General features: G+C 47.9%; 1 protein-coding gene across 1 annotated transcript in view; it reads right to left on the reverse strand.

Annotated features, from left to right (window-relative positions):
- Positions 1–26,844, reverse strand: part of MGAT5B (alpha-1,6-mannosylglycoprotein 6-beta-N-acetylglucosaminyltransferase B) — a 1,313,368-nt gene that overhangs the window by 188,520 nt on the left and 1,098,004 nt on the right. Inside the window, exons 12-14 of the mRNA XM_069654653.1 lie at positions 19,885–20,040; positions 19,653–19,799; positions 17,797–17,913 (exon numbers count right to left, since the gene is read on the reverse strand). Of these exons, the coding sequence (XP_069510754.1) occupies positions 17,797–17,913; positions 19,653–19,799; positions 19,885–20,040 (420 nt within the window). The remainder of the gene's footprint in view (positions 1–17,796; positions 17,914–19,652; positions 19,800–19,884; positions 20,041–26,844) is intronic.

Below are 26,844 nucleotides of genomic sequence, written 5' to 3' on the forward strand. Positions count from 1 at the left end.
TCGAGCACTTGCAATAGTGTCCGTGAGAACAGTGGCTGAGAAATGCCATGCAACTGTCCGACTGTGTGCTGGTAGGTGCCTGTGGCCAGGAAGTGGAGTACAGACACCACCTTCAGTAGGGGTGGGATGGCGGTTGGGCTATCTATCATGCTGACAAGGTCAGCCTGTGTCATGTCCACAATGGCGGCTATGGTGTCCCGGTCCAGACGGTAGAGGGTGTGGATCTGCTCATCAGTGAGGTTGAACGGATGTGCTCGGAGGCGTGGGATTGCGGGCTGCCTGCGTGGTGGTAGTGGCTGTGCTGGCGGCCCTTGCTGGCCCTGCCTTGGCCTCCTCCTCCTCCTGCGTCTCCTCCGTGCGGCCGGTTGTAGTTGGTGTTCGTCTTCTTCTTGGAGTTGGAGTACTTGCAGTGCTATCAGGTCCCCCAGGGCCAACATCGCGAGTCCTGCCGGTAGCATTTCGGTGTGGTTGTGGGAGGAGACTGGCTGTGCAATTTATGTGTTTCCAGGCTGAATGGCCTCCACCTGTGGTGATTCATTCCACCTGTGCAAACTGCTCTCCCCTTTGGCCGAGCACGTCCCGCGCACAACGCTGCAATTCGTGGAATGGCATCTTGCTATTGCAATCTTGTATTTGTACCCGATGGCCGTGTAACATTGGTTGATATGTTCATTCTGCTGTGGTCCCATTGTTTCACATACTATCTGTGCAGTCGCGAACAGAGTTGTGAAGGGTCAGTGGAACGTAGTACTCGAGTAACGGTGGGCCCTCATTCATCACTGTACCGAGTTGCAACGACGGGCGGGGCGTCCCATTCGTGGGTGAAGGCAGTTGCCATTTTCACACACAGCCGCACTCGATGGATTAATTAGTGTTTTCAAACGGCCACAGATGCCTCTTCGACGTGATGTTGCAAATGAGGAATTCGAAGGGCGGCGCTTTCGGTTTTCAGCTAGCGGCGAGGAGATGCCCACAGGTCTGACTGCAAATATAACGTTCTATTGTTCAATGTCCTTGGGACAGGGGCCATGGCGAGAATGCTATGATTGATATGAATAGTATGGGATGCGCAATTGCGTAGTGGACGATAAGGCAGGACGTTCCCAAATACATGTTACTTCACTAGACTGGAATTACGGGCTGGGGCACTGTGGATTTTGCAGGCTGCATAACGCACAGACTCAATGGATATTTCTAATGTAATGTGAGTAAATATTCAGGCGTTTTCATTACGGGATGAGGGAATGATGAATGGATGCATGGGCAGGTGATTTGATACAGAGTTTGCCATGTACAGGGCTTCTTGGGATCTGTCCGCCCCCCCTGCGCTATGTGATGCAGGGCTGCCATAGTGGGACCATCGTCTATCTGGCCTTGTTGAGCCCTCCCTGTCTCGACGCGCCTTCAGACACTTGTGTCCATGCACGTTACCAATCCCATCTGAAGGATTCTGTTTTGACAGACGCATGCACAGGTACACTCGTTTGTGATGGTGTTTTCACCTCGATATAGATAGTTATGATTCGCAAGTGGTTTTGGGGTGGTGATGATCCTTTGGAGTGGGCTAGCATGCATATGGCTGTGGATTTAGTGTGATCATTGAAGTGAGTTGTTCGAATGTAGTTCTGATGGCCATTCTATTCTTTTTCTTTTCTTTTGGTTGACAGGTATCTCCTCCCCTTTTGCCACTGCCATCTGTATGCCACTCCTGCAGATGGGTTTTACTCCCGACACCTGCTGCTTCGTGTTAATCAGTGGAGCAGCATTACGATCTTATGGGACGATCGCCAATGGGCCACATGCCCTTACGCAGTACAGGTGGCTCGGAGCAACATTTCGGCCTTTCAGCTGGACTAGTGCCTCCCCATTGGGACGGCCCTGCGGTTCTGTGCGCTTCCATGTTGCCTTTTCGTACGTGAATGTGGCTCTGTGTACCATGAGGGAACAGGGCGTCACACAAGTGGTGGCTGGTCATTTCTTGCGGATGCAGCCCACAATGGTGAAATGTGTTTTGGAGTTCATGGCCTGATGGCTGTATGGGCTTGGTGATATTGATGTGCATTAAAATTCTATTCTGATATGGGCCGTGTAGCGTTCTTCTTTGCAAGTGATGTGGCATATTCCTATTTGGGGAGCGATGTCTTGTGAGGGGATCTGCATTGGGTTCCAGCTTCGGAGTTTTGTTGCGTGGTCCTGTACTGGGCGCGTTTGCCTACGAAGCCCGTGAGGTCAGGGATGGGGGCTGCCAATATGACAGTTTGGATGTTGTCATGCTCAGGGGCGGGGGATTGGGTTTTGTGTGACAGATGCCGGTCAGCCAGGTGGACTGGTGGAATGTTGTGATTTTCTGAATGTTGCTGGTCACAGGTGCCTGTGTTTGCGTGCGTTTCTTGGTGGGGGACTGTGGTCATGTCCATTGGGATGGCTTCTGTATTCGTGCCATCTGTGCCCTGCAGCTCCCATTGGCCCCTCTTGAGGTTCATTTGTTCGTTGGCATGCATGGGTGACTTGTGCATTTCACTGGTTGCATGTGGCTTCGTTGCACCTACGGGGAGTTGTACTTTGTGGGCAGGGAGCGGTGTACGGGCAGTCAGTGGGGCCGTTTACGGTTGATTCGCGATGCCGTACTTCTCACCATGGCGGAATGGTGCATTCCGCCATGCTTGATGGCGTTAGGTACATGTCCGCTAGGGTCGGAATTGGCGTACCGTTGCGCCATGGTGGTGTTTACGGTTTGGCATGGCGCGCGCGCGCGTGCTTGGTGCAGTTAGCGTTGGCGTTCACTACGGTGTCGCTAATGGCATCGTACTTTGCGGTGACGGGTCATAGTCGCACCGAGCGCTATTCGATGGCGGTATTGCATTTCCGCCATCGTTTTCCGATTTCCGCCAGGGTCGTAATGAGGGCCGAGGAAATTAGTGTGACCTACTAGTCACCCCCACAGATCCCTTGTTAGTCATCCATACAAGACTCAAAAGAATAGATAAAATACAAAACCTCTGGGTAATGTATAGTATCCAAATAACAGAATTAAGACTCCCACCTCTGCGAGAACCTATGAGGCACTTGTGACTTTGGAATTCCAGCTGTGGCCATCCAACAAAGACACATGTTCCTTTGAACTATGTCAAAATAATCCTTTTCACATCAATATAGACAATAAAATGACAACAGAAATCTGGACTGAGAGACTAGCAATGATAGCTGAAGAGGGCATGGAAACCACAAAGGATTTGGTAAAAAAAGAAAAGGTAGGGACAACATGCAAATGGTTCTAGCCACGCTGCACCACACAGGTACGCAAACAGATCCTGCTAAGTCTAGATGCTCAAAATGACTTTGATAACGTAAACTGGGAGCATCTGGTGGACATAATTCACTGTACGATTATTGAGGAAAAATTCTTCTCCCCAAATTCTGGCCTTTTTAAGCTAGAGCAAGTACAAACAAAAGAGCTTATGTTCGAAGTGTGTGTAAATTACGCAGCGGGGACATGCTACTTTTACACTTTGGCATACACAGGTTCACTCCCCATAATTGTGATCTTTTGGACAGTGGAGTGCAACAGAGGAGTGTAAAATGGTTGTGTATAGAAGACAGCAGTTACAATAGATTTCGATGGACTCTGCCTGATTTTTGCTAGAGTAAAAAGAAGGCGGATTCTGTGGAATCCAGGGCATTTGCACTAGTAAGAAAATACTTATTAGGGCAAATGCTAGAGTATGTGTATGTCAGAAAGGAAGGGAAGGTGGAATCAGAACTTGCGATCAACACCTCTCCTCTGCCATACAAATGAATGAAAATGAGGTCTAATGTGAATTTAATTTATAAAAGTCCTACGCATGACTTTTATGCATTATATTTACGTCATTCATCATTTAAAATGAGCTCCAAATTGATCACTGCCAGAAGAAATATATCTGTTCGGGGGATGAAACAAGGGTGATCCCTTTCTTGATTACTGTTTAAAATGTCTTTTGAATCTCTGACAATAGCAATTCGATCAATCATTAAAGGATTTTGGCTCGGTGACCAATTAACTAAATGCATCCTATTAGCGAATTACATTATCCTTCTGCTCGCAGTCCCAACCTATTCACTTGTAGAGCTGTCTATAGCAGTAGATGTTTTTGGCCAATTTCCTATCTACGAAATCAACTGGTCAAAATCTGCAGCATCCCCACTGTCAAGGAAGATGAGCAAAGAGGAGCATGCCATCTGCCATTGAGATGGGATAAGAAGGAACAGAAGTACCTTCCAATTTACATAATAAGTATGTGTCATCCACCCTAGAAGCAAACATGCTGTGGCAAATTAAAATAATATTAATAAAAGCTATTTACATGTGAATCATGCTGAATCTCTATGGGGAAATATAAAAACTAAGAGGGGACACTATTCCCAAAGAAATCTTCATATATCACAGAATACCTCTGCGCATTGTCCTCAGACAACACATAGGCCGGTCAAAACCATTTCCACTGAGTTTATCCGGCAGCCTGGAAGGAAATCTAACAAGGCAAACTAAAATGTCTGTTTCTCCAAGGTGGACTTGGCTTTTCTGAGCCTTAACAAATCCTACGATGCATTTGCGCGACAGAGGGCCTGACAATGGTCCGCAGCTGAGGAAAGGGAATCTCGGAGATGGATAAGGACCGAACAACTTTCCATAACTCTCAACGCTTGAAATAGTCCGAACATGTAGCAAGATAACATGCCGTACGGGCCCCATGAGCAGCATCTCCATTACCATACCAAAGGGACCAACGCAGCATGGAACTTGCAATGCAAGTCAGTGTCTGGGATAACCCATCAATCCCGCTCAATGCCATGGATTCGATTAGACCGTTGAAGCCACAGCCTGACCAATGCTGATCGGTGGAACTACTGACAGCAACGATAGAAGCCGGAGGCACTACATCTGACAAATCGCTGGAGTACTTCAGCAAATGCCTCTGCTGAAGTCACCTTTTTCAGCATCAGAAATGCATCACAAGTTGATGGCATAGCTCAAAAAAGAAATGTTGGACTGCAATCAGTGTTAAAAAAATTGACTCACGTGTGGAGCACTAGGAAACCATTCTGGGGTAAGGTCTCTACACTAGTCTTCACTGTCTATTGATGCCACAAACAGTGTTTTTCCAACATCCTTCGATACTTGTTTCCAAAGGAAATTACCTGACTAACTAGGACTGCAGAAAGACATCACCTAATAGGGATGTAAGACAACTTGGGCCAATCTACAACACATGACTTTAAACTGCCATGAAGTGGAAAGGTCCTCAGAGCAGGTATGTGAAAGGATAGTCATGGTCAATGGAACATAGTTGCCCTGGCTCAGAAAATGCCACATTTTCACAATGTCTCCATGGTGGTAACAACGGGGAAAGGCCTTAAAACGTGGACTACAAGGAGCATTAAAAGGTATGACAAGGAACTGGGAAGACAAAATATTTTGAGTACCTAATAATAGACAGAAGTGATGTCATACTGGGTCCAGGTTGAAAGAACGGCGTTCAAAGTATAAGACAAAAGCAGGACATATAAGGAAATCTGCATGCTTGACCACCACCAAGCAGCATGGACACCATACTTCTCGATAAATACCCAAAAGATAAAATACAGATTATTAAACCCCATTGTGATACCTACAATGATATATATTTTCAGTCTCCCTTGACCCCCTTCTTCCACCAACATCCTCTCATCACTGCTCCTCTATGCACACCCCAGCTTCCGCCACCTCCTATACACACTCACCCAATAGCTAACTTGGCTGGGCCTGCTTCATAGGTGCATTGCCACATGCTGGATCTACTAATAGGTATTGCACAAGGCTACTGTAATCATACAGGTAGAAAATGTACTTCTTTTTTACTCTTAAATGATAGCTGTTAGATAGGAATGTTTACATTTCTTTTAAATACCATTCGATTAAGAGAGTTCTCTGATCGTTAGGCTAGTAGCCTTTTGCAAGTCTCATATGAAAAGTTATTATTAGTGTTATTATTATTATTATTATTATTATTATTATTATTATTATTATTATTATTATTATTATTATTTATTGTGCAGATCACAGAGCAAAACATTAGTAGCATTAGACTTGAACAAGTCTTCAGGTAAATAGTAGTAATAGGTATTGTAGCACACTATATAGATGGGGGGTGCACAAGATAGCCGGAATCTAGGTTACACCAACGTGTTGTTGGAAGTCAGGTCTTCAGTTCTTTCCTAAACTGAAGGGGACTTGGAGGAGTCTGAATTGGCACCTGAACGGAGTTGCAGAGGACCAGAGAGTAGAATTAGAAGGACTATTTCCTAATTTCCTAATTGCAAGCTAGTCTAGTTTCTAGTCTGGTAACAGTCTTACTATTAGATGACCATGAGTTGCCTGATGTTTTGATTTGGGCCATCCGATTAGCCGGCATACCAGTGGTAGTTGCCTTGTAGGCGAGGCACGCGTTTTGAACTCGAACTTAGCTGGGGTGCGTGTCAATGTAAATTGCGCACAGTGGGGGTGATGTGATCAAAATTTAGAGCCGTTAATGATGTGAGTCGCAGCATGCTTCAGGGGTTTGGGAGTGTGAGCAGCTGAGGGATACATATGTTGGGCTTATTTAAGGCCTATGCTACCACTCCGTAAACCTACAGCAGAAGGAGGAGCTTGATCCTGCGGAGTAGAGAGATCTTGAGACCAAGTCATTTGAGGCTTTTTGTGTTTTTGGAAGGATAGATTTCTATTCATAATGAAGCCTAGGGATTTTGGTGAGCAGGTGAAGGGTTAATCTGTCTAACTGCATTTTATCCACCCACCATTGAGTGGATTCCTGGGTGGAGGCATATTCCAGGAGGTCTAGTTTGGGATAAACTTTCAACAGTCAATTGCCATTCACGTTAACGGTTGCAAGCATGAGTGAAAGCAGGTTTTAACAATTGCTGAATAAAAATTCCTCAAACAAAAAATTACTCTTATAAGTAAGACTATCATGGGGCCTCATTATGAGTTCAGCGGTAACGCTGCTAGTGCTACCAGTGGGTTGCCGCCGGACTTGTAACATTTTACAGCTGCCTGACTTCCCAGTGCCACCGGGAGCTTACAAGTCCGGTGGCCTGGGTAGTGAGGCGCTGGTAAAATGTTAGTTCCCATTCCCTGACTCTATGGGAGTGCGACTCCGTGAAGAATTTGCCTACCATGGCTGCTGCGCCCAGCAGGGTCAGACCTGTCAGATACCAGCGACCCCGGCAGGCAAACTCGCAGTTTGCCAGTCCGGAAACAAGTGTGTCGCTGAGCTTACCAGCAGCCTCCTTTCTGGACCAGCAAACTTGTAATGAGGTGTCAGGCTTCTGACAAACCACCTATACGTTTGTAAAGAATGTTATAATTTATTTTAAAGCATGCAGGTGTTCGATAGTGAACAGTAGAGCTTGTGCAGAATCAGTTGCGTATATAGTTTATGTCTCTGAGAAGTCAATAGGGAAGCGAGAGCTGCCTCTGCAATCCAGCTAGGGCGGTGGCACAGCTCGTGACGTGTCTGCACAATGATGGTGTTCGGTGCTCTGAAACTGCAGTAGTGGGGATGACCTGCTGGAATACAGCACAGAGAATGATGACGACCTCAGTGCAAGCAGCATGGGTAATGAAGATTAAGTACGGTTCGGGAATAGAGAAGCTTGCATGGGAAGCCATCTCTCTGTATACCGATCTTTATCACGTGAGACCCATTATATGTAATTGTGGCGGCACGCGTCCTGTGCGCGGAGATCTACAGCGGCCTGTGAGGGCCTGTGCTTGAGGTTTCAGCCTGTTCTCCTTGTTGTGCTGCTTAATATGTCATGCGCTGAGCTCGGACGGAAACGTACAATCCCCATTACATCCTTGTATCTTTGATTTTATAATAATAAGCCTCTTTTCTTTTCAATGCTCTGGAATATTGCTTCTGCTCGAGAGCCGTGTGTGAGGCTGAACTCAGTCTGACAGCAACTAATTGAAGAGGAGAAGCGTTGCGGAAAATGTCCCCTCTTTCATTCTCCTCAACCATCTAATTCTCTTGCTCATTCCCTGTTCAACCATCCTATTTCTCCTGCTCTCTCATTCGCTCTCTCACTCATCCCCTCATTCGGTCATGGGAGTCCTCTCTAACTCTTTCCCCTCTGGCTGTCTCTCAGTCTTCATACCAATTTCCTCTCCCTCTAGTCCTTTCCCTCTATCCTCGATTCTCCCTCTTGCTCTTTTTCTCGCCCATCCCATGACAACTATCTCAATGTTATTTAGATTGGGAGCCGGTCACTTTGGCGGCAAAATATTTATGCGAAAAGGATGTTGCATTATGATGTAAAACTAACTATATTGGGGTTACGGGGTGCCGTCCCAGTAATAGCAGGGAGGGGTAACAAGTAAAGCCTCCTGGGCAGTAAAGTAGGATGGGAAAAGCCAGCAGAAAAAAGGTTGGCAGAATGATGACCTGTGAAATAGTGACCCCCTAATCCCCGAAGGGGCATAAGACACGTTCCATTACCCCACCATCACCCATGGAAAGCGACTGAGCAAATAAAAGGGATGGGGAGATGGTGCTGGGGGAGGTGGCAGCGGCAGTGATCAGTGGGGGTTTTGATGCCACTGCACTACCAGAAATTAGTTCATTGGGTTAAAAAGCTTTTGTCTTGGAAGTTGCCCAAAGTAGATGCGAATGAATCCTGGTTTGGTCTGGCACCAACCTTGTGAGTCTAGTTCACAGGAGAAAGGGCCTGTGCCCCGAGCCTCTAACCCCACTTCCCATGTGCAGGCTGACACTCATAAAAAGGGGAGGGCAAGTCCAGATGGGCGCTCCTCGGTGTTTGGGTGAGTATTGCCCCCACTGGGTTGGCGACGAGCATATCCAGTGTCACCGCAATACCTAGTGCAAAGCAAACACATATGCAGTAATGCGCCTTGCCTGTAAGACCCCACACGACTGTTAGAAGCATGGAAAATCCTCCTGGAGCATGAAAGGCTGAGGGAAGTCTCCACAAACATTCCACAATAATCCTTGAGCACCCGGAGACCATGCGCATGGCAGTCACATGCAGTATAAATCCTAGTAACACAGCAAAGCACCCACCAGACAATGAAGCAATCTGCAAACAATGACCAATTCACACTGTCCAGATCCGCAGCAGAGCCTGGTACACACCCGTGACTACACATAATGCACAAGGAACAATTACTATTTGGGCAAAATAAGACACGCAGAGAAGGAGAGGGAGAGAATCAAGAACCTGCATTGCTTCAGCATGAATCGCAAAGACACAGGCACACTAGTGTGGGAATCTTTCGTAGCGTGCAAGCCCCTCGCGTGATAAACCTACATAGGAATGTTAGAAGACTGAGAGAACCAGTGATTTACGATTTCAAATGTAATTGAATTGAAGAGATGGTATATTCTGAAATCAAGGGGGTGACTGCAGACTGCCCCTGGGTGGTAGCGCTGCGCGGTATAAGTCAACATAACATATACAGGGGCAATCGTTTTATGGCTCATTTTCCAAGTTGGAATGCTTCTCTCCTCCCCACCAATGTGCATCAATCAGACACACACAATATCATTTCATAGTGAAACCCCTTCTCTCAAGCTACATTACATTCTCTTTAGGAGGGCAGATCAAAGTTAATCACAGATGACAACCATCCTACTCTTCACGGAGGACATGGAGGCCCGATTCTTCAAAGAACATCTCATCAATTGCTGATTGCTACATTCAACTGCACTTCATCCTCTGCAACTGTCCCTAGCCATTGCAGCTTCCCATCCCTGCACACTGCCTGTAGCCCCAGGGAGTGTCCCCTATATACAGCACTCTTGCTTCCCAGCTAGCAGCCATTGCAGCTTCCCATCCCTGCACACTGACTGTAGCCCCTGGGATGTGTCTCTTACGTGCAGCACTCCTGCTTCCCAGCTAGCAGCCAGTGCAGCTTCTCATCGCTGCACACTGCCTGTAGCACCTGGGTGTGTCCCTTGTGTGCAGCACTCTGTCGCTTCCCAGCTAGCAGCCATTGCAGCTTCCCATTGCTGCCCACTGCCTGTAGCCCCTAGGCGTGTCCCCTATGTACAGCAAACTTGCTTCCCAGCAAGCAGCCATTGTAGCTTCCCATCACTGCACACTGCCTGTAACCCCTGGGTGCGTCCCCCATATGCAGCACTCTCGCTTCCCAGATAGCAGTCAGTGCTGCTTCCTGCACACTGCCTGTAGACCCTGGGAGTGTCCCCTATGTACAGCAAACTTCCTTCCCAGCTAGCAGCCATTGCAGCTTCCCACCCCTGCACACTGCTTATAGCCCATGGGTGTGTCCCCTATATGCAGCACCCTTGCTTCCTAGCTAGCATCCGTTGCATGCTCCTATCCCTGCACACTGCCTGTAGCCCCTGAGTGTGTCCCCTATATACACACGCTGTTGCTTCCCAGCTAGCAGCCATTGCAGGCCCCCATCCCTGCACACTGCCTGTAGCCCTTGGGTGTGTCCCCTATATGCAGCACCCTTGCTTCCTAGCTAGCATCCGTTGCATGCTCCTATCCCTGCACACTGCCTGTAGCCCCTGAGTGTGTCCCCTATATACACACGCTATTGCTTCCCAGCTAGCAGCCATTGCAGGCCCCAATCCCTGTGCACTGCCTGTAGCCCTTGGGTGTGTCCCCTATATGCGGCACCCTTGCTTCCCAGCTAGCATCCATTGCAGCGTCCCATCCCTGCACACTGCCTATAGCCCGTGAGCGTGCCCCCTATACACAGCACTCTGTTGCCTCCCAGCTAGGTTTGTGCTTTATAAATCTCCTGTGGCACCATGCATACTATAACAACAGGCTATTTAAAAGGCAACTGCACACGGTGCAACAATTTGCAGTATTCTCATATTATCACAGCAGTAATTGCTTTGAATACTTTGTTTACAAAAGTGCTCGGAAATGACTTAATCCGCGTTTCACCCATTCAGCTATGCAGCATGGTCAAAAACTGGCAGGCTCCCTCTCTCAGGAATTGCGTCCTTAATAATCAGCCAGCGTGTTGCCGCTCTTCCGCTTCCTGTCAGAATGTTTCCATTCCTGGGGATTCCCCATCTCCTCCCCTGCACATAAGCAGGCCCTTTCCCATTTCCCCCTCGCAGACATTTTCTAGTGCATTCTAGCCTTGCCACCTGTGCCATTTGAGATACCAGGGTGGTTGCAGGAAAGTCTTCCCATGTGTATGTATTTGAGTCAGGCAGCGGCAACAGAGTGCAAGGATCTTGACAAAAACTGGCATGAACTCAATCTGGGTGGGTGATATGTTGAACTCTCAGTATCATAACCCTAGACATATAGGCTGCATGGTGGTTGTGTGCATACGCTCTCTGGAGCCTGCATACCGCATGTCGAACTTCTCCTTTGTGTAGAGGGAACATCTGCCTCAGTTCCATGATACCCGCCTGAGAGGGAAGATACTCAGGCATAGCTCTCAACCATTTGTGTCGCAAAGGCGGGTGAAAACACCCGATTTTGTTTTTGGCGGGTGAGACGCCCATTGGACTGAATGGGCGTGCAGGAGGATTGGCGGGTGAGTCAGCCCTTTACAAGGCGGGTGACACCCGCCAAAAGCGTGTGAGTTGAGAGCTATGACTCAGGCACTTGGAAGATGGAGCCATTTGAAGCTAGGGGTCTTAGTGAAAGCTTTTTAGTCACTAGTGCAGTCTGTCCACCAAGAACATGCGTCACATCTTCCCCATGTCCCCCAGCTCGCACACCTTCAGCCATTACATCCTGCACTCCACTCACCACAAACAGGCATTGACAACAGCAGCATTCTGGCCGGAATGTAACATATGTCCTCTTCCTGAAAGCTTGCAAAACAAAATATAAATTGTATGACAGTGTCACCATTTTACATTTGAATACTATCTGTTTGCGACGTCGGAATCTGCATATAGAGCAGTGGTTCTCCTAAACAGAAACAATAGCAACTTTAATGAACGCTAATCATGTCATTACGGTTGTCTTGCTGCATGGGGCTGGATATTCCCCTGCCCTCCAGGCATCAGCCTGCTTGACGGTCAATTGATTTTTCTAATGGTAGGCCCCCTCCAAGCATAAGCAGATACATCGAAGAGTTGATTGCTACTAATGAGCAGAATAGACAACACAATCGGCTGTTGGGGGGCAGGCAGGATCTCATGGGCCCTACATGTCTAGACCAGAGGTCCCATGAAAACCCCTAGGTTTTGGGGTTTTCATGGGACCTCCATTGGGGCTGCAGAATTGTGGCTAGCTTGTGAAGTTTCCATGGGCCTTTTATGTACACAGCAGATACAGGGCTAAGGTTTGGGGTGTTCATGGGCTCTCTATGCGTATAGCAAACGCAGGGCTAGCTTCTGTCATGTTCATGGCCCCTTATGCCTAGAGCAGATGTTGAGCGACGCTGGGGTGTTCATGGGCTCTCCATGTGCATAGCACATGCAGGGTTAGCTTCTGGCCTGCACATGGCCCCTTATGCCTAGACCGGATGTTGAGATAGACGCTGGGGTGTTCATGGGATCTCCATGTGTATAGCACATGCAGGGCTAGCTTCGGGCCTGCTCATGGCCACTTATGCCTGGAGCATATGTTGCGATAGACGCTGGGGTGTTCATGGGCTCTCCATGCATATAGCACATGCAGGGATAGCTTCTGGTCTGTTCATGGGCCTTTCTGCCTAGAGCAGATGTTGAGATAGATGCTGCAGTGTTCATGGGATCTCTATGCGTATAGCACATGCAGGGATAGCTTCTGGCGTATTCATGGACCCTTATGCCTAGAGCAGATGTTGAGATAGATGCTGGGGTGTTCGTGGGCACTTGACGCGTACAGCAAATGCAGGACTAGCTTCTGGCCTGTTCATGGGCACTTATGCCTAGAGCAGATGTTGAGCTAGATGCTGCAGTGTTCATGGGATCTCTATGCGTATAGCACATGCAGGGCTAGCTTCTGGCGTATTCATGGACCCTTATGCCTAGAGCAGATGTTGAGATAAATTCTGGGGTGTTCGTGGGCACTTGACGCATACAGCAAATGCAGTACTATCTTCTGGCCTGTTCATGGCCACTTATGCCTAGAGCAGATGTTGAGCTAGACGCTGCAGTGTTCATGGGATCTCCATGCGTATAGCACATGCAGGGCTAGCTTCTGGCGTATTCATGGACCCTTATGCCTAGAGCAGATGTTGAGATAGACGCTGGGGTGTTCATAGGCACTTGACGCGTACAGCAAATGCAGGACTAGCTTCTGGCCTGTTCATGGCCACTTATGCCTAGAGCAGATGTTGAGCTAGACGCTGCAGTGTTCATGGGATCTCCATGCGTATAGCACATGCAGGGCTAGCTTCTGGCCTGCACATGGCCCCTTATGCCTAGAGAAGATGTTGAGATAGACGCTGGGGTGTTAATGGCCTCACCCTGCATATAGCACATGCAGGGCTAGCTTCTGGCCTGTTCATGGCCACTTATGCCTAGAGCAGATGTTGAAATAGACGCTGCAGTGTTCATGGGATCTCCATGCGTATAGCACATGCAAGGCTAGATTCTGGCCTGGTCATTGCCACTTATGCCTAGAGCATATGTTGAGATAGACGCTGGGGTGTTCATGTCATGAGCTCTCCATGTGTATAGCACATGCAGGGCTAGCTTCTGGCCTGCTCATGGCCCCTTATGCCTAGAGAAGATGTTGAGATAGACGCTGGTATGTTCATGGGCTTTCCATGCGTATAGCACATGCAGGGCTAGCTTCTGGCCTGCTCTTGGACACTTATGCTTAGAGAAGATGTTGAGATAGATGCTGGGGTGTTCATTGGATCTCCATGCGTATAGCAAATGGAGGGCTAGCTTCTGACCTGCTCATGGCCCCTTATGCCTAGAGCAGATTTTGAGCTAGACGCTGGGGTGTTCATGGTCTCTCCATGCGTATAGCAAATGCAGGGCTAGCTTCTGGCCTGCTCGTGGCCCCTTATGCCTAGAGCATATGTTACGATAGACCCTGGGGTGTTCATGGGCTCTCCATGCGTACAGCACATCCAGGGATAGCTTCTGGTCTGTTCATGGGCCTTTCTGCCTAGAGCAGATGTTGAGATAGACGCTGCGGTGTTCATGGGCTCTCCATGCATATAGAACATGCAGGACTAGCTTCTGGTCTGTTCATGGGCCTTTCTGCCTAGAGCAGATGTTGAGATAGACACTGTGGTGTTCATGGGCTCTTCATGCACATAGAACATGCAGGACTAGCTTCTGACCTGTTCATGGGCACTTATGCCTAGAGCAGATGTTGAGCTAGATGCTGCAGGGTTCATGGGATTTCTATGCGTATAGCACATGCAGGGCTAGCTTCTGGCGTATTCATGGACCCTTATGCATAGAGCAGATGTTGAGATAGACGCTGGGGTGTTTGAGGGCACTTGACGCGTACAGCAAATGCAGGACTAGCTTCTGGCCTGTTCATGGCCACTTATGCCTAGAGCAGATGTTGAGCTAGACGCTGCAGTGTTCATGGGATCTCCATGCACATAGCACATGCAGGGCTAGCTTCTGGCCTGCTCATGGCCCCTTATGCCTAGAGCAGATGTTGAGATAGACGCTGGGGTGTTCATGGGCTCTCCATGTGTATAGCACATGCAGGGCTAGCTTCTGGCCTGCACATGGCCCCTTATGCCTAGAGAAGATGTTGAGATAGACGCTGGGGTGTTGATGGCCTCACCCTGCATATAGCACATGCAGGGCTAGCTTCTGGCCTGCTCTTGGACACTTATTCTTAGAGCAGATGTTGAGATAGATGCTGGGGTGTTCATTTGATCTCCATGCGTATAGCACATGCAAGGCTAGATTCTGGCCTGGTCATTGCCACTTATGCCTAGAGCATATGTTGAGATAGACGCTGGGGTGTTCATGTCATGAGCTCTCCATGTGTATAGCACATGCAGGGCTAGCTTCTGGCCTGCTCATGGCCCCTTATGCCTAGAGAAGATGTTGAGATAGACGCTGGTATGTTCATGGGCTTTCCATGCGTATAGAACATGCAGGGCTAGCTTCTGGCCTGCTCTTGGACACTTATGCTTAGAGAAGATGTTGAGATAGATGCTGGGGTGTTCATTGGATCTCCATGCGTATAGCAAATGGAGGGCTAGCTTCTGACCTGCTCATGGCCCCTTATGCCTAGAGCAGATTTTGAGCTAGACGCTGGGGTGTTCATGGTCTCTCCATGCGTATAGCAAATGCAGGGCTAGCTTCTGGCCTGCTCGTGGCCCCTTATGCCTAGAGCATATGTTACGATAGACCCTGGGGTGTTCATGGGCTCTCCATGCGTACAGCACATCCAGGGATAGCTTCTGGTCTGTTCATGGGCCTTTCTGCCTAGAGCAGATGTTGAGATAGACGCTGCGGTGTTCATGGGCTCTCCATGCATATAGAACATGCAGGACTAGCTTCTGGTCTGTTCATGGGCCTTTCTGCCTAGAGCAGATGTTGAGATAGACACTGTGGTGTTCATGGGCTCTCCATGCACATAGAACATGCAGGACTAGCTTCTGACCTGTTCATGGGCACTTATGCCTAGAGCAGATGTTGAGCTAGATGTTGCAGGGTTCATGGGATCTCTATGCGTATAGCACATGCAGGGCTAGCTTCTGGCGTATTCATGGACCCTTATGCCTAGAGCAGATGTTGAGATAGACGCTGGGGTGTTTGAGGGCACTTGACGCGTACAGCAAATGCAGGACTAGCTTCTGGCCTGTTCATGGCCACTTATGCCTAGAGCAGATGTTGAGCTAGACGCTGCAGTGTTCATGGGATCTCCATGCACATAGCACATGCAGGACTAGCTTCTGGCCTGCTCATGGCCCCTTATGCCTAGAGCAGATGTTGAGATAGACGCTGGGGTGTTCATGGGCTCTCCATGTGTATAGCACATGCAGGGCTAGCTTTTGGCCTGCTCATGGCCCCTTATGCCTAGAGAAGATGTTGAGATAGACGCTGGGGTGTTCATGGCCTCACCCTGCATGTAGCACATGCAGGGCTGGCTTCTGGCCTGCTCTTGGACACTTATGCTTAGAGCAGATGTTGAGATAGATTCTGGGGTGTTCATTGGATCTCCATGCGTATAGCAAATGCAGGGCTAGCTTCTGGCCTGCTCATGGCCCCTTATGCCTAGAGCAGATTTTGAGCTAGACGCTGGGGTGTTCATGGGCTGTCCATGCGTATAGCAAATGCAGGGCTAGCTTCTGGCCTGCTCATGGCCTCTTATACCTAGAGCATATGTTGTGATAGACCCTGGGGTGTTCATGGGCTCTCCATGCGTACAGCACATCCAGGGATAGCTTCTGGTCTGTTCATGGGCCTTTCTGCCTAGAGCAGATGTTGAGATAGACGCTGGGGTGTTCATGGGCTCTCCATGCATATAGAACATGCAGGACTAGCTTCTGGCCTGTTCATGGGCACTTATGCATAGAGCAGATGTTGAGCTAGATGCCGCAGTGTTCATGGGATATCCATGCGTACAGCACATCCAGGGATAGCTTCTGGCCTGTTCATTACCACTTATGCCTAGAGCATATGTTGAGATAGACGCTGGGGTGTTTATGTCATGGGCTCTCCATGTGTACAGCAAATGCAGGACTAGCTTCTGGCCTGTTCATGGCCACTTATGCCTAGAGTAGATGTTGAGCTAGACGCTGCAGTGTTCATGGGATCTCCATACGTATAGCACATGCAGGGCTAGCTTCTGGCCTGCTCATGGCCCCTTATGCCTAGAGCAGATGTTGAGATAGACGCTGGGGTGTTCATGGGCTCATCCTGCATATAGCACATGCAGGGCTAGCTTCTGGCCTGTTCATGGCCACTTATGCCAAGAGCAGATGTTGAAATAGACGCTGCAGTGTTCATGGGATCTCCATGCGTATAGCACTTGCAAGGCTAGCTTCTGGCCTGTTCATGGCCCCTTATGCCTAGAGCAGATTTTGAGCTAGACGCTGGGGTGTTCATGGGCTCTCTATGTGTATAGCAAATGCAGGGCTAGCTTCTGGCATGCTCATGGCCCCTTATGCCTAGAGCATATGTTGCGATAGACCCTGGGGTGTTCATGGGCTCTCCATGCGTACAGCACATGCATGGCTAGCTTCTGGCCTGTTCATGGGCCTTTCTACCTAGAGCAGATGTTGAGATAGACGCTGGGGTGTTCATGGGCTCTCCATGCGTACAGCACATGCCGGGCTAGCTTCTGGTCTGTTCATGGGCCTTTCTGCCTAGGGCAGATGTTGAGATAGACCCTGGGATGTGCATGGGATATCCATGTGTATAGCACATGTAGGGCTAGCTTCTGCCCTGTTCATGGCCACCTATGCCTAGAGCATATGTTGAGATAGATGCTGGGGTGTTCATGGGATCTCCATGCATATAGCACATGCTGGGCTATCTTCTGGCCTGTTCATGGGCCTTTCTGCCTAGAGCAGATGTTGAGATAGACCCTGGGATGTTCATGGGCTCTCCGTGTTTATAGCACATGCAGGGCTAGCTTCTGGCCTGTTCATGGGCCTTTCTGCCTAGAGCATATGTTGAGCTAGACTCTGGGGTGTTCTTGGGCTCTCCCTGCGTATAGCACATGCAGGGCTAGCTAATGGGATGTTCATGTGCCCTCTATGTCTGCAGTTGATATTAGGCTAGCTTCTCTGATTTGTTTGTTTACTTTGGGTTCTCATTTACATGCTCACCAGATATTGGGTACCCCCTAATAGGACACTTTGTGGGCACAGAAAACAATCCATGATCTTACCTTGGTCCTCATGATGTTCTGAAGGGCATCTTCGAATTCCTGCAGGTTGTTGTAATCCACGGTCCATACATGGGGCTTACCTACGAACCTCTCCATATATGGGTGCTGAGAGGTGACCTGAAGACATAAAGAGCGTCTTAGAGATCTATGCAAATAGAAATCAAGTGCTTGTAAGGGCAGTGAAGAGAAGGTACTGCCCCTTCTTCTCTAATTCTGAACCCCCACATCCTGTTCTCTCTTCCAACCCACATCCCCTCTTCCACTTCTCACTTCCCATGTTATGTGCGCATGTCCTAATCCTACATATTGGCTGTCCAGAGTGAGGTTATTCATATAATGCCAGTGTACAGGGACTATAAGGCACTATTCATGGTATAATTCAAACATCACACTATATAACAGCCCACTCAAGTTGACTACCATTATGTGAAGGCTGGGCTTAAAGTCTAAATTTTTATACTTTATTTAACATCGAGGAGGCTGGTAGATATTGTCTGCCCCTTCTGCCTCCCTTGTCTCTTGGTCCTTATTTCACAAACCATGCAAGGCCACGGCTCTCATGCCATCACCCCCAATTCCCTTCTCTGGTGCTCCGGTTGTCAGGGGTTTACCGGCTTTTCTTTGAGTTCCTAACATCATTCTTGTGATTTGGTTCCACACTTTCATTAAGGGCCACGCTCACGACTGAATGCCTTAGTACACTCATTCCTATCATCCCTCGGTTCATTTCACAGAACAGTGTATCAAAGGCTCCTTAGAGTGGTCTTAAAGTGTCTCTGTTTTGTTTCGAGGTTTGGGCTCTCTGATTGTTACTTTCCCTTGTTTTGGTAAATGGTGTAGGTGGGCGGGTGGAACTGGGGCTGATCCAGAGTATGGTTTCTGAACTCTGACGTGTGGCAGCACAGTGCTGCTTCATTTCTTCTGTATCCCTGAGTGTCTCAAGATAACATCAATGAACGATACAAAGAGGGGGCAGAAAAAAAGACCTTCCTCCAGATCCCAGATCCTGCTGCCCTTACCTGCGGGAGGATACACATACAGGTGGCAAGTTGAGGTGGTATAGCTCACCCTACACCAGTCTACAGAGAGAATGGAGGAATGCATAGGTGGTCTGGGTCGGACAGCATATGCCCCCCTTCCGCAGAGAGATCAGAGGGATACCAGGAAGATATGCACAGACTCCCTACAACACGTCCACCTCAATCATATCTTAGAAAAACTTAGAACACCAGGCCAAATATCGCGGAAGCACAATTGCACCACTATGCATAACATAGGGTCTCCTATCAAACCATGTGAAGGCCTTGAGCAGTCTTATTGTAGATGACATTATTTTTGCAAATTACCAAGTCTTGCAGTGTCTTTGTAAAAAGTGAGTGCCATATGTGTACACCTAGGGGACAATAGCTTAAAATAAGAGCAGCTCCATGGAAGCAATGTCTTCCATTCCCTCACTTTCCTAATCAGTAAAGCTCAGCAGTAGCATAGGGCCAAGGTTCCACAGTGTGGCTAGTGGTGCAGCCAGAGAAAGAACAATTGTACTAATGCAGTTAATCCCTATTCTCAAGTCATACAATGAATCCCTGTTCACAAAATCTCTCCTCCCTAGAGAGAAGTATTTCAGTAAGTGGGCAGGGCTCGCCTCAGAGTTTCTGTCAGTCTCTCCTGTCATCAGGATCAGTGCATCAGAGAATATGTCTCACGCCCCTCCCTCACATTGATTTGTTACCGTGCACAGGGACCAACCCCTTGGTTCTCTGTGCTTTGTCTGCTTGTAAGGTTATAAGGTAAAGGATTCACTGATCAATGACTTTTGCCACTCCCCTTTCCCATGTCGTTAAAGAGGCGGCACTCACTTCTCGGGATGTTGGCTTTCCTCTGAAGAACTCGTGGTTGAGGGAACTGTGTGGCGGGTTGAAGCGGGGCTGCAGAAAAACGCAGCCATTGGCGATAGCTTCTAGTGGAGCAGGGCCTTCGTATGGGAAGCCAAAGCCGATGAAGAGCTGTGGTGAAGGAAAGAAGAGGACAGTATGATAAAAGAGCCACAATGAGACCTAAAAAGGCTGTAGTCAAAGTGTCTGAGGGCACCTTGGCCTTCTTCAGAAGCTGCTGCAGGTCACTCTGTGGTAGTAGTCCGTGGTTCTTCACAAAAGGTGGCACCTCTGGGGGGCGCTGGCTCTCATAGTACACGGTCCCATGGATCTCCATGTGCTTGTTCAAGATTGCCAGGAAGTTCTCTTTGCCCTGGAAATTGAAAAATAAAAAAAACAGGAAAGAAGCAGTGAGCACTACCGACAGGGGAAGAAAAATGGACACAATACCATATCTCAATGAGTTGGTGAAACATCAGAAATAAAAGCGACACCGAGTTTAAGAAGTCACAACGATACAATGGAAGAGAGACAAGTATATCCTCGAGCTGAGTGTCATTGAACGTGTGGGTAATGAGCAATGATGTGTTTTAATATTAGCAAATCATTTTATTTACCCATGCATCAAAGGGTTATTATGTTTAATGTAAAGTAAATATCTAAAGAACATCTCTTTAACGTGCCATTTAGCATTGTCCTAAAATCAGGTTCCCATCGCCCTCTGCATCCTATGCTGCTTCCTTAAAAAGGAAATAAAATCCGACGCTTCACTCAGTGAGACCATCTCAGGGGCACTCAGAGCAGTCAATATCCACGAATTTGGGAAGCCAGATTGACCTCCAAAATATACGAAAAGGCACAATATCTATAGATTTAGCAAATCCGCTAGTCAGACCTATCCACAGATGTGAAAGGGATCAATATCCATGAGGTCAGTGAGTCAGACCAAACGACGGAAGTGACAGTGAGCAATATCCATAAGTTCAGTGAGTCAGACCAAACAACAGAAGTGAAAGGGAGAAATCTATGTTCGGTGAGTTAGAACAAACCATGGAAGTGAAAAGGAGCAATTTATATAAGATCAGCGAGTTATAGCGACCCACTGGGAGAAAAGGAGCAATAGATATAAGTTCAGTGAGTCGGAGCAAACTACAGAAGTGAAAGGGAGCAATATCCATGAGTTCCGTGAGTGAGACCAAACAACGGAAGTGAAAGGGCACAATATCCATAAGGTCAGTGTGTCAGACCAAACCACAGAAGTGAAAGGGAGAAATCTATGTTCGGTGAGTTAGAACAAACCATGGAAGTGAAAAGGAGCAATTTATATAAGATCAGCGAGTTATAGCGACCCACTGGGAGAAAAGGAGCAATAGCTATAAATTCAGTGAGTCAGAGCAAACAACGGAAGTGAAAGGGAGCAATATCCATAAGGTCAGTCAATCAAACCAAACGATGGAAGTGAAAGGGAGCAATATCCATAAGTTCAGTGAGTCAGACCAAACCATGGAAATGAAAGGGCACAATATCCATAAGTTCCATGAGTGAGACCAAACAACGGAAGTGAAAGGGGGCAATATCCATAAGGTCAGTCAATCAGACCAAACGATGGAAGTGAAAGGGAGCAATATCCATAAGTTCAGTGAGTCAGACCAAACCATGGAAATGAAAGGGCACAATATCCATAAGTTCCGTGAGTGAGACCAAACGATGGAAATGAAAGGGAGCAATAGCCATAAATTCAGTGAGTCAGACCAAACGACGGAAGTGAAAGGGAGCAATAGCCATAAGTTCAGTGAGTCAGACCAAACCACAAAAGTGAAAGGGAGCAATATCCATAAGGTCAGTGAGGCAGACCAAACCATGGAAGTGAAAGGGCGCAATATCCATAAGGTCAGTAAGTCAGACCAACCGAGGGAAGTGACAGGGAGCAATATCCATAAGGTCAGTGAGTCAGACCACAACCACCGAACTGAAAGGGAGCAATAATTATAAGCTCGCTGATAGATTTTTACATACACTACAAAAGACTTGCAACATCCCCAGCCCAACCTTCTACACAACAAGGAAATATTCTATTTCAGTCAATGTGGTAACAGAAGCTCTTTTCACGCAACCAAGAAGGGCAGTGCTTCCTTCACAAAACGAACAGGTACATGAGAAGAATGCAAGCCCTGCTCCCATGTCGCTGTCCCCGCACGCATAGAGGTGTGGCACAGTCAGCTGCTATAAAAGCTTTCGCATAGAAGAAATAGTATGCGTCATACGTGACAGCTCTCTAAGCTTCCCTGACCCAGAATAGGTAACAATTCATGGACACTCGTTGATTTTCCACGGTGCAGGTTATTCCATGGAAGACATGGACACAGAAAAGGGCCTTGAGAAAGCGAGAATGGGATAGGTCTGACAGGCTCTGCCTACCCTATACATCGACAAGAATAGTAAATAAGGGAGCCAGCTCACCCTGCCAACCTCCTTACAGCATCATTGTTAGCAATCAACTTGCTACGGTATGTTTACTCCCTAGGGGAGGCGCCAGTCAATGCACCCCACTGTGACCATTATTTTTGGCGTACATCAGTGCAGCACATGGCCACCTCTTCAATATCTAGCGCTCAGCACGGCTGCCCCCTGTCATTTTCCACAGCAGCTGCTTTTGTCTTGGTCTGGGGTGAAACCCCTTAATATGGGGCTGCTTGGGAGGCCCTGCATAAATTCCACCACATTCCACGGGGATGTGATGTGTCCTTTCTGCTATACATTAGAGTACATGATTGCTCCCACTTTGTGCATTGGACATTTCTCTGATATGTGTAAATATCCAGGCACATGACCTGTCATCCCTGGTGGTGACCCAGGTTGGGGATACGGTCATGGCCAGGGTTCAGGCGCCTTGTCTCTCTGGCAGTCACCTGGACTAGGCATGCCTAGAGGACATTCTGCACAGTTCTCCATTGCATCTCGACCAATCAGAGCTTTGGGGTGAGCTGGCAATTATTTTTTTTATGGTACCTCAGGGCACGCTTCTTATAGTTTAGGCATTAGCACCGGTGGAGGTACATGTGTATAGCAAAGGTGATAACCAGAGCACATTTGACTCATCTAGTGATTTCTGCCTCTACGGAAAAGTATACCTTTACGTTATGTAACTGTGGTGTATCTTGTTCAAGTTTACAAAGTGATAGAGTCCATTTTCCACATGATCTCTTCTTGTCTGACACTCAACAATTGATCTTCGACTCCACATTATCACAGTTTCCGCAGGTCAATAGTATCATCGGCTCATAAACCTAATTCCTGATGCTGAAAGGACAGCTCATGCCCTTGATCGAGCAGGCACATGGTACTAAGATCGCTTGGTCAATCACTGGGCCAAATTAAATGATTGCATTGATAATGTTATGGATGGTTTCATCAACATGTCCTCCAATGACTGCAGTTGCTTCCGAACATGGCAGCCAGAATTGTTACCCAATCTCTTAGATACAATCATCTCTCTCAACTGGTTAGATCTCTTCATTGCTGCTCTTGAAATCAAGAATCATGTTAACATGATTGCTTTAAGACATAGGGCCCTGTGCAAATCCATTCACCACCACAGAGCCAGGTTGCATGCGCCTTGTTTTTTCCTTGATGACAACAGAGCACTTGACATGCCATTTGCAGCCTTTGCCCCAAAGCAATACACCCTCCTAACAGAGGGAACGTGTCATGTTTCCAACCCCCTTCCCTACAGAAAGGAAATTGAGTTCTTGCTCTTCTCATTTATGTTCTGCAATGGCCAAGCTTATTTTCCTTGCAACAAAGCGCTTGGATGCCTTAGCAGTGCTAACGCTGATAAATACAAAATACACAAATACCTGTTTACCATTTTTGTGTAATCACGACTTTTGTGAGGTCACTGCCTATATCCAACAATGCGTACCATTGACTATATCACACGTCATTTTTTGGAGTGCATCTTTATGTAATGTAATTTAAAGTGGTCTCATGCAGTGCCATTTTGCCAATAATGTTGGCGTCGCTGTGCATGGCTCTGTAAGAACGGATGGCAGTTTATGTTAGTCTGAATGAGGGGGCAGACTGATGCCGAAAGCTTTGGTGTTGATGGATGCAGGTCAAAAGTACCTGTTACCTGTGTGCCGATGTGAACATCTCTAATTTGTTTGTGGTTGGTATTAAACAGGCAGGTTGGCCATTTGGGCAGCCCCCGGATTGTGGAGTGCAGGCATTGACAACATGGTGGTTACTAGAAGATGGACAAGGTCTGACTCTGTGTGAAACACACTAGACCTAGGAGGTCATCTTAATGAGTGTGGGAGGTGAAAGAATGTAATATTTTAGCAGTGAGGAGTTAGTTGAGGGCAGGATTTTGGGACGGTTGGTGAGGGTGTTGTTTCTTCCTGGCACTTTGTGGTAGATGTCACAGAGATAAGGCAGCAGATCTGTGTCACGCAGCAAAGATTCCCTTGCCAGGGGTAAAAGGCAGGCAAGAGTTGACAGATTGCTCAAGGTGTCCCATAACAGGTGTGACTAATGTATTGAGATCTGTATTTGTTTATCATACGTTTAGTCATGCAGAATAAAATGGAATAACACATCAGAGGGGGAAGTACACAGACAGGAACTGAGCACCATTACAGTAAACACTGCAGAGTTGTTCCGTGTCAAATCGGACTTGCTCATTCATTAGTTTCAGATACTTACTGAGATGGAATGCATTTAGAATGTCAAAGTAATGTAGTTACCAGACTGTAGCTGGTGAAAGAGGCCAGGATGCATTCCTCACACCTGGCTTCGGGCAATGCAAGATTTATCTGCTTAGCAATCACGCTCAGAGAAACGAGGCTGGGGTAGAAGACGAGCTGCAGGGCGGTACCCTGGCATATGTGACACTATCACACAGCCTCCACATTTCAGCCAATACCACCCTGCATATGGAGGCTTGAAGGCCCATACTTCTGGGAAATCAAAAAAACAAGCCCCTCCCCACTGAGTCTCTTTCTGGCACTTGTGCCCTGCCACCCTCTGAACCTTCCCTGCCCCGAGCCCTTGAATACCAGCAGACATCCTTTTTTGGACCATCACCACCTCCCTTCCCCCACTAGGCCACAAGATGCACCTGAAGGCACTGTTGAGGCAGCCATAGCTAAATCTCAGGCTGTATTTAAAAGCGAGGAACAAGATTTGTCTTGTAGTTGCCGATATCTCTACCTTCAGCCGCCCCCACTAGACCACCAGGTGCACTGGAAAGCCTGGTCTCCCCTGTTCCGTTTAAGCACAGCCGGCCGCAGTCTTGGCGAAACAGTCCAGTACTGACTGGGGATCTAAGCCACAGCATTACCAAGAAGACCCAATGCTTCAATGCGTTGCAAGGTCCGTGAACGGGGTGGTCAATTGGTATCCACCTCACAACCGCCATAGGTTCACAGACATTGATGTTTATCGATTAAATGATCACAGCACTACACCAGAAAAGTCATCATTCAAATAAAAAAGAAACACACACAATTAAACAAGAAACTAGAAATGAGTCCCGCATCAGTGTAAGAGACAAGAGCAAGTGGGGAAAGGAGGTAAGGGGCAAGTGCAGTCAAGCAACAATCAATGTACCCCTGTTCAGAGGCTGACGACTAGGACCTCTTTAGCAAGGGAGAGTCATTTGGAATGGTAGGCTTGTTTAAAGGGGCGTGCCCTCCTCCTTTTCCTGAATGTAATGACATCCCTTTGTTGTTGAATGTCAGCAAGCAGGCGGCCCTCCCAAAAAGGCTGATGTTGCGTCCCGTGGTTGGGGCACAGGTGAATGCCAGAGGCTGTTGGGCAGTTACACGGATGTTGGAAGAGGATGGTGTGACGCTGTCACTCGAAAACTCTCTGATGTGTTTGGTCACCAAGCTGGATTCGGTGGTAATGGTGTTATGACTGCCTTTAGGGCGTGAGCATAACGGCGCTGTTCACAATGATACAAGGAGAAAAAAAAAGCTTCAGGCGTGGAAGAGGCAGTGCCTGCTGGAACATCTCAATTTGGCATGGAAGGTCACAGCTCCGGGAAGAGGGTTTTCATGGAACATGGACTTTAAAATATTGAATCTGCTCCCTCAACTCCGCGCTGCGACTTAGGGAGACTCTTTCCCCTGCACCGCCTGACACTTACCGGACAGTACTTTCCCTCCCAGCAATGAAGGGGACTTAAACACAGCTGCTGCTTCCTGTAGTGCCACAGCCAAGAAAGCCGCCAGGTAACACGATATGTCATGACATGCCATTACAAGAGAAATAGGGCCAGATTCCCGGAAGTGTTTGCACGGTTGAAAGTGACTTTGCACTGATGACACAAACCTTGATTCATGGAACTGTGCAAAGTGTATTTTTGCAAAATGACTTTGCACTGTAAAAATACACTTTGCACAGTTCCATGAATCAGGGTTTGTGTCAGCAGTGCAAAGTCACTTTGAACCGTGCAAAAAATTCCATGAATCGGGCCCAAGGGGTGAATTCGGAACACACGCTATGATCAGCACATCCTGTGGCATGCAGGACACCCGGTTCACAAGGTAGAGTGCTGTGCAGGGTGGCCCGCTGATGCATTCCCATGCCGGCCCCCATCTGCTGGCCGTTTTTCAGACACCAAGACATTGGAGCATGCACTTGCATGGATGTTAGGCTGGGAGCCAGCCTTGCACCAACGTGGGCGCATGTTAAGCATTTCATGGCCATGGCCGTCAACGTGCCGCGTGCCTGACGCCACCTACTTCAGGGGTGCCCATTGAAAGAAGTCAATAGCGATGTCTGGGCAGGGGTCTGAGTGTGATCTGCAGATGAATAGCTTTCACAAGTTGGGAACACGCTTGTGGCTCTGTCCCTTTGTGCATTGACAGCCCATAACCTCAGGCACCCATACACCGCAAACGTGTCATTGTAGGTACTCTGCATGTTGAATCCTGAAATAACGTACCTCCTTTTGTATGTACATTGTTGTATTTGTAGCTTCCATCGGCATTGGCAAATCCTGGGCTTGTTGTTGATGGTGCCTACTGCTTTAGCAACTTTAGAAGGGTTGTTTGTAGTATGCTCCTACGCTTTTATACTGTGCCAAACAACCACCGTGGTTGTCTCCGAGCACTTAGGCTTGCCCTAGAATTGGCATACTGTGCTCCTGGCAGGGGTATGCAGACTTTGG

This window comes from Ambystoma mexicanum, chromosome 3q (assembly GCF_040938575.1).
Source record: "Ambystoma mexicanum isolate Mex_15411 chromosome 3q, UKY_AmexF1_1, whole genome shotgun sequence".
Taxonomy (NCBI): domain Eukaryota; kingdom Metazoa; phylum Chordata; class Amphibia; order Caudata; family Ambystomatidae; genus Ambystoma; species Ambystoma mexicanum.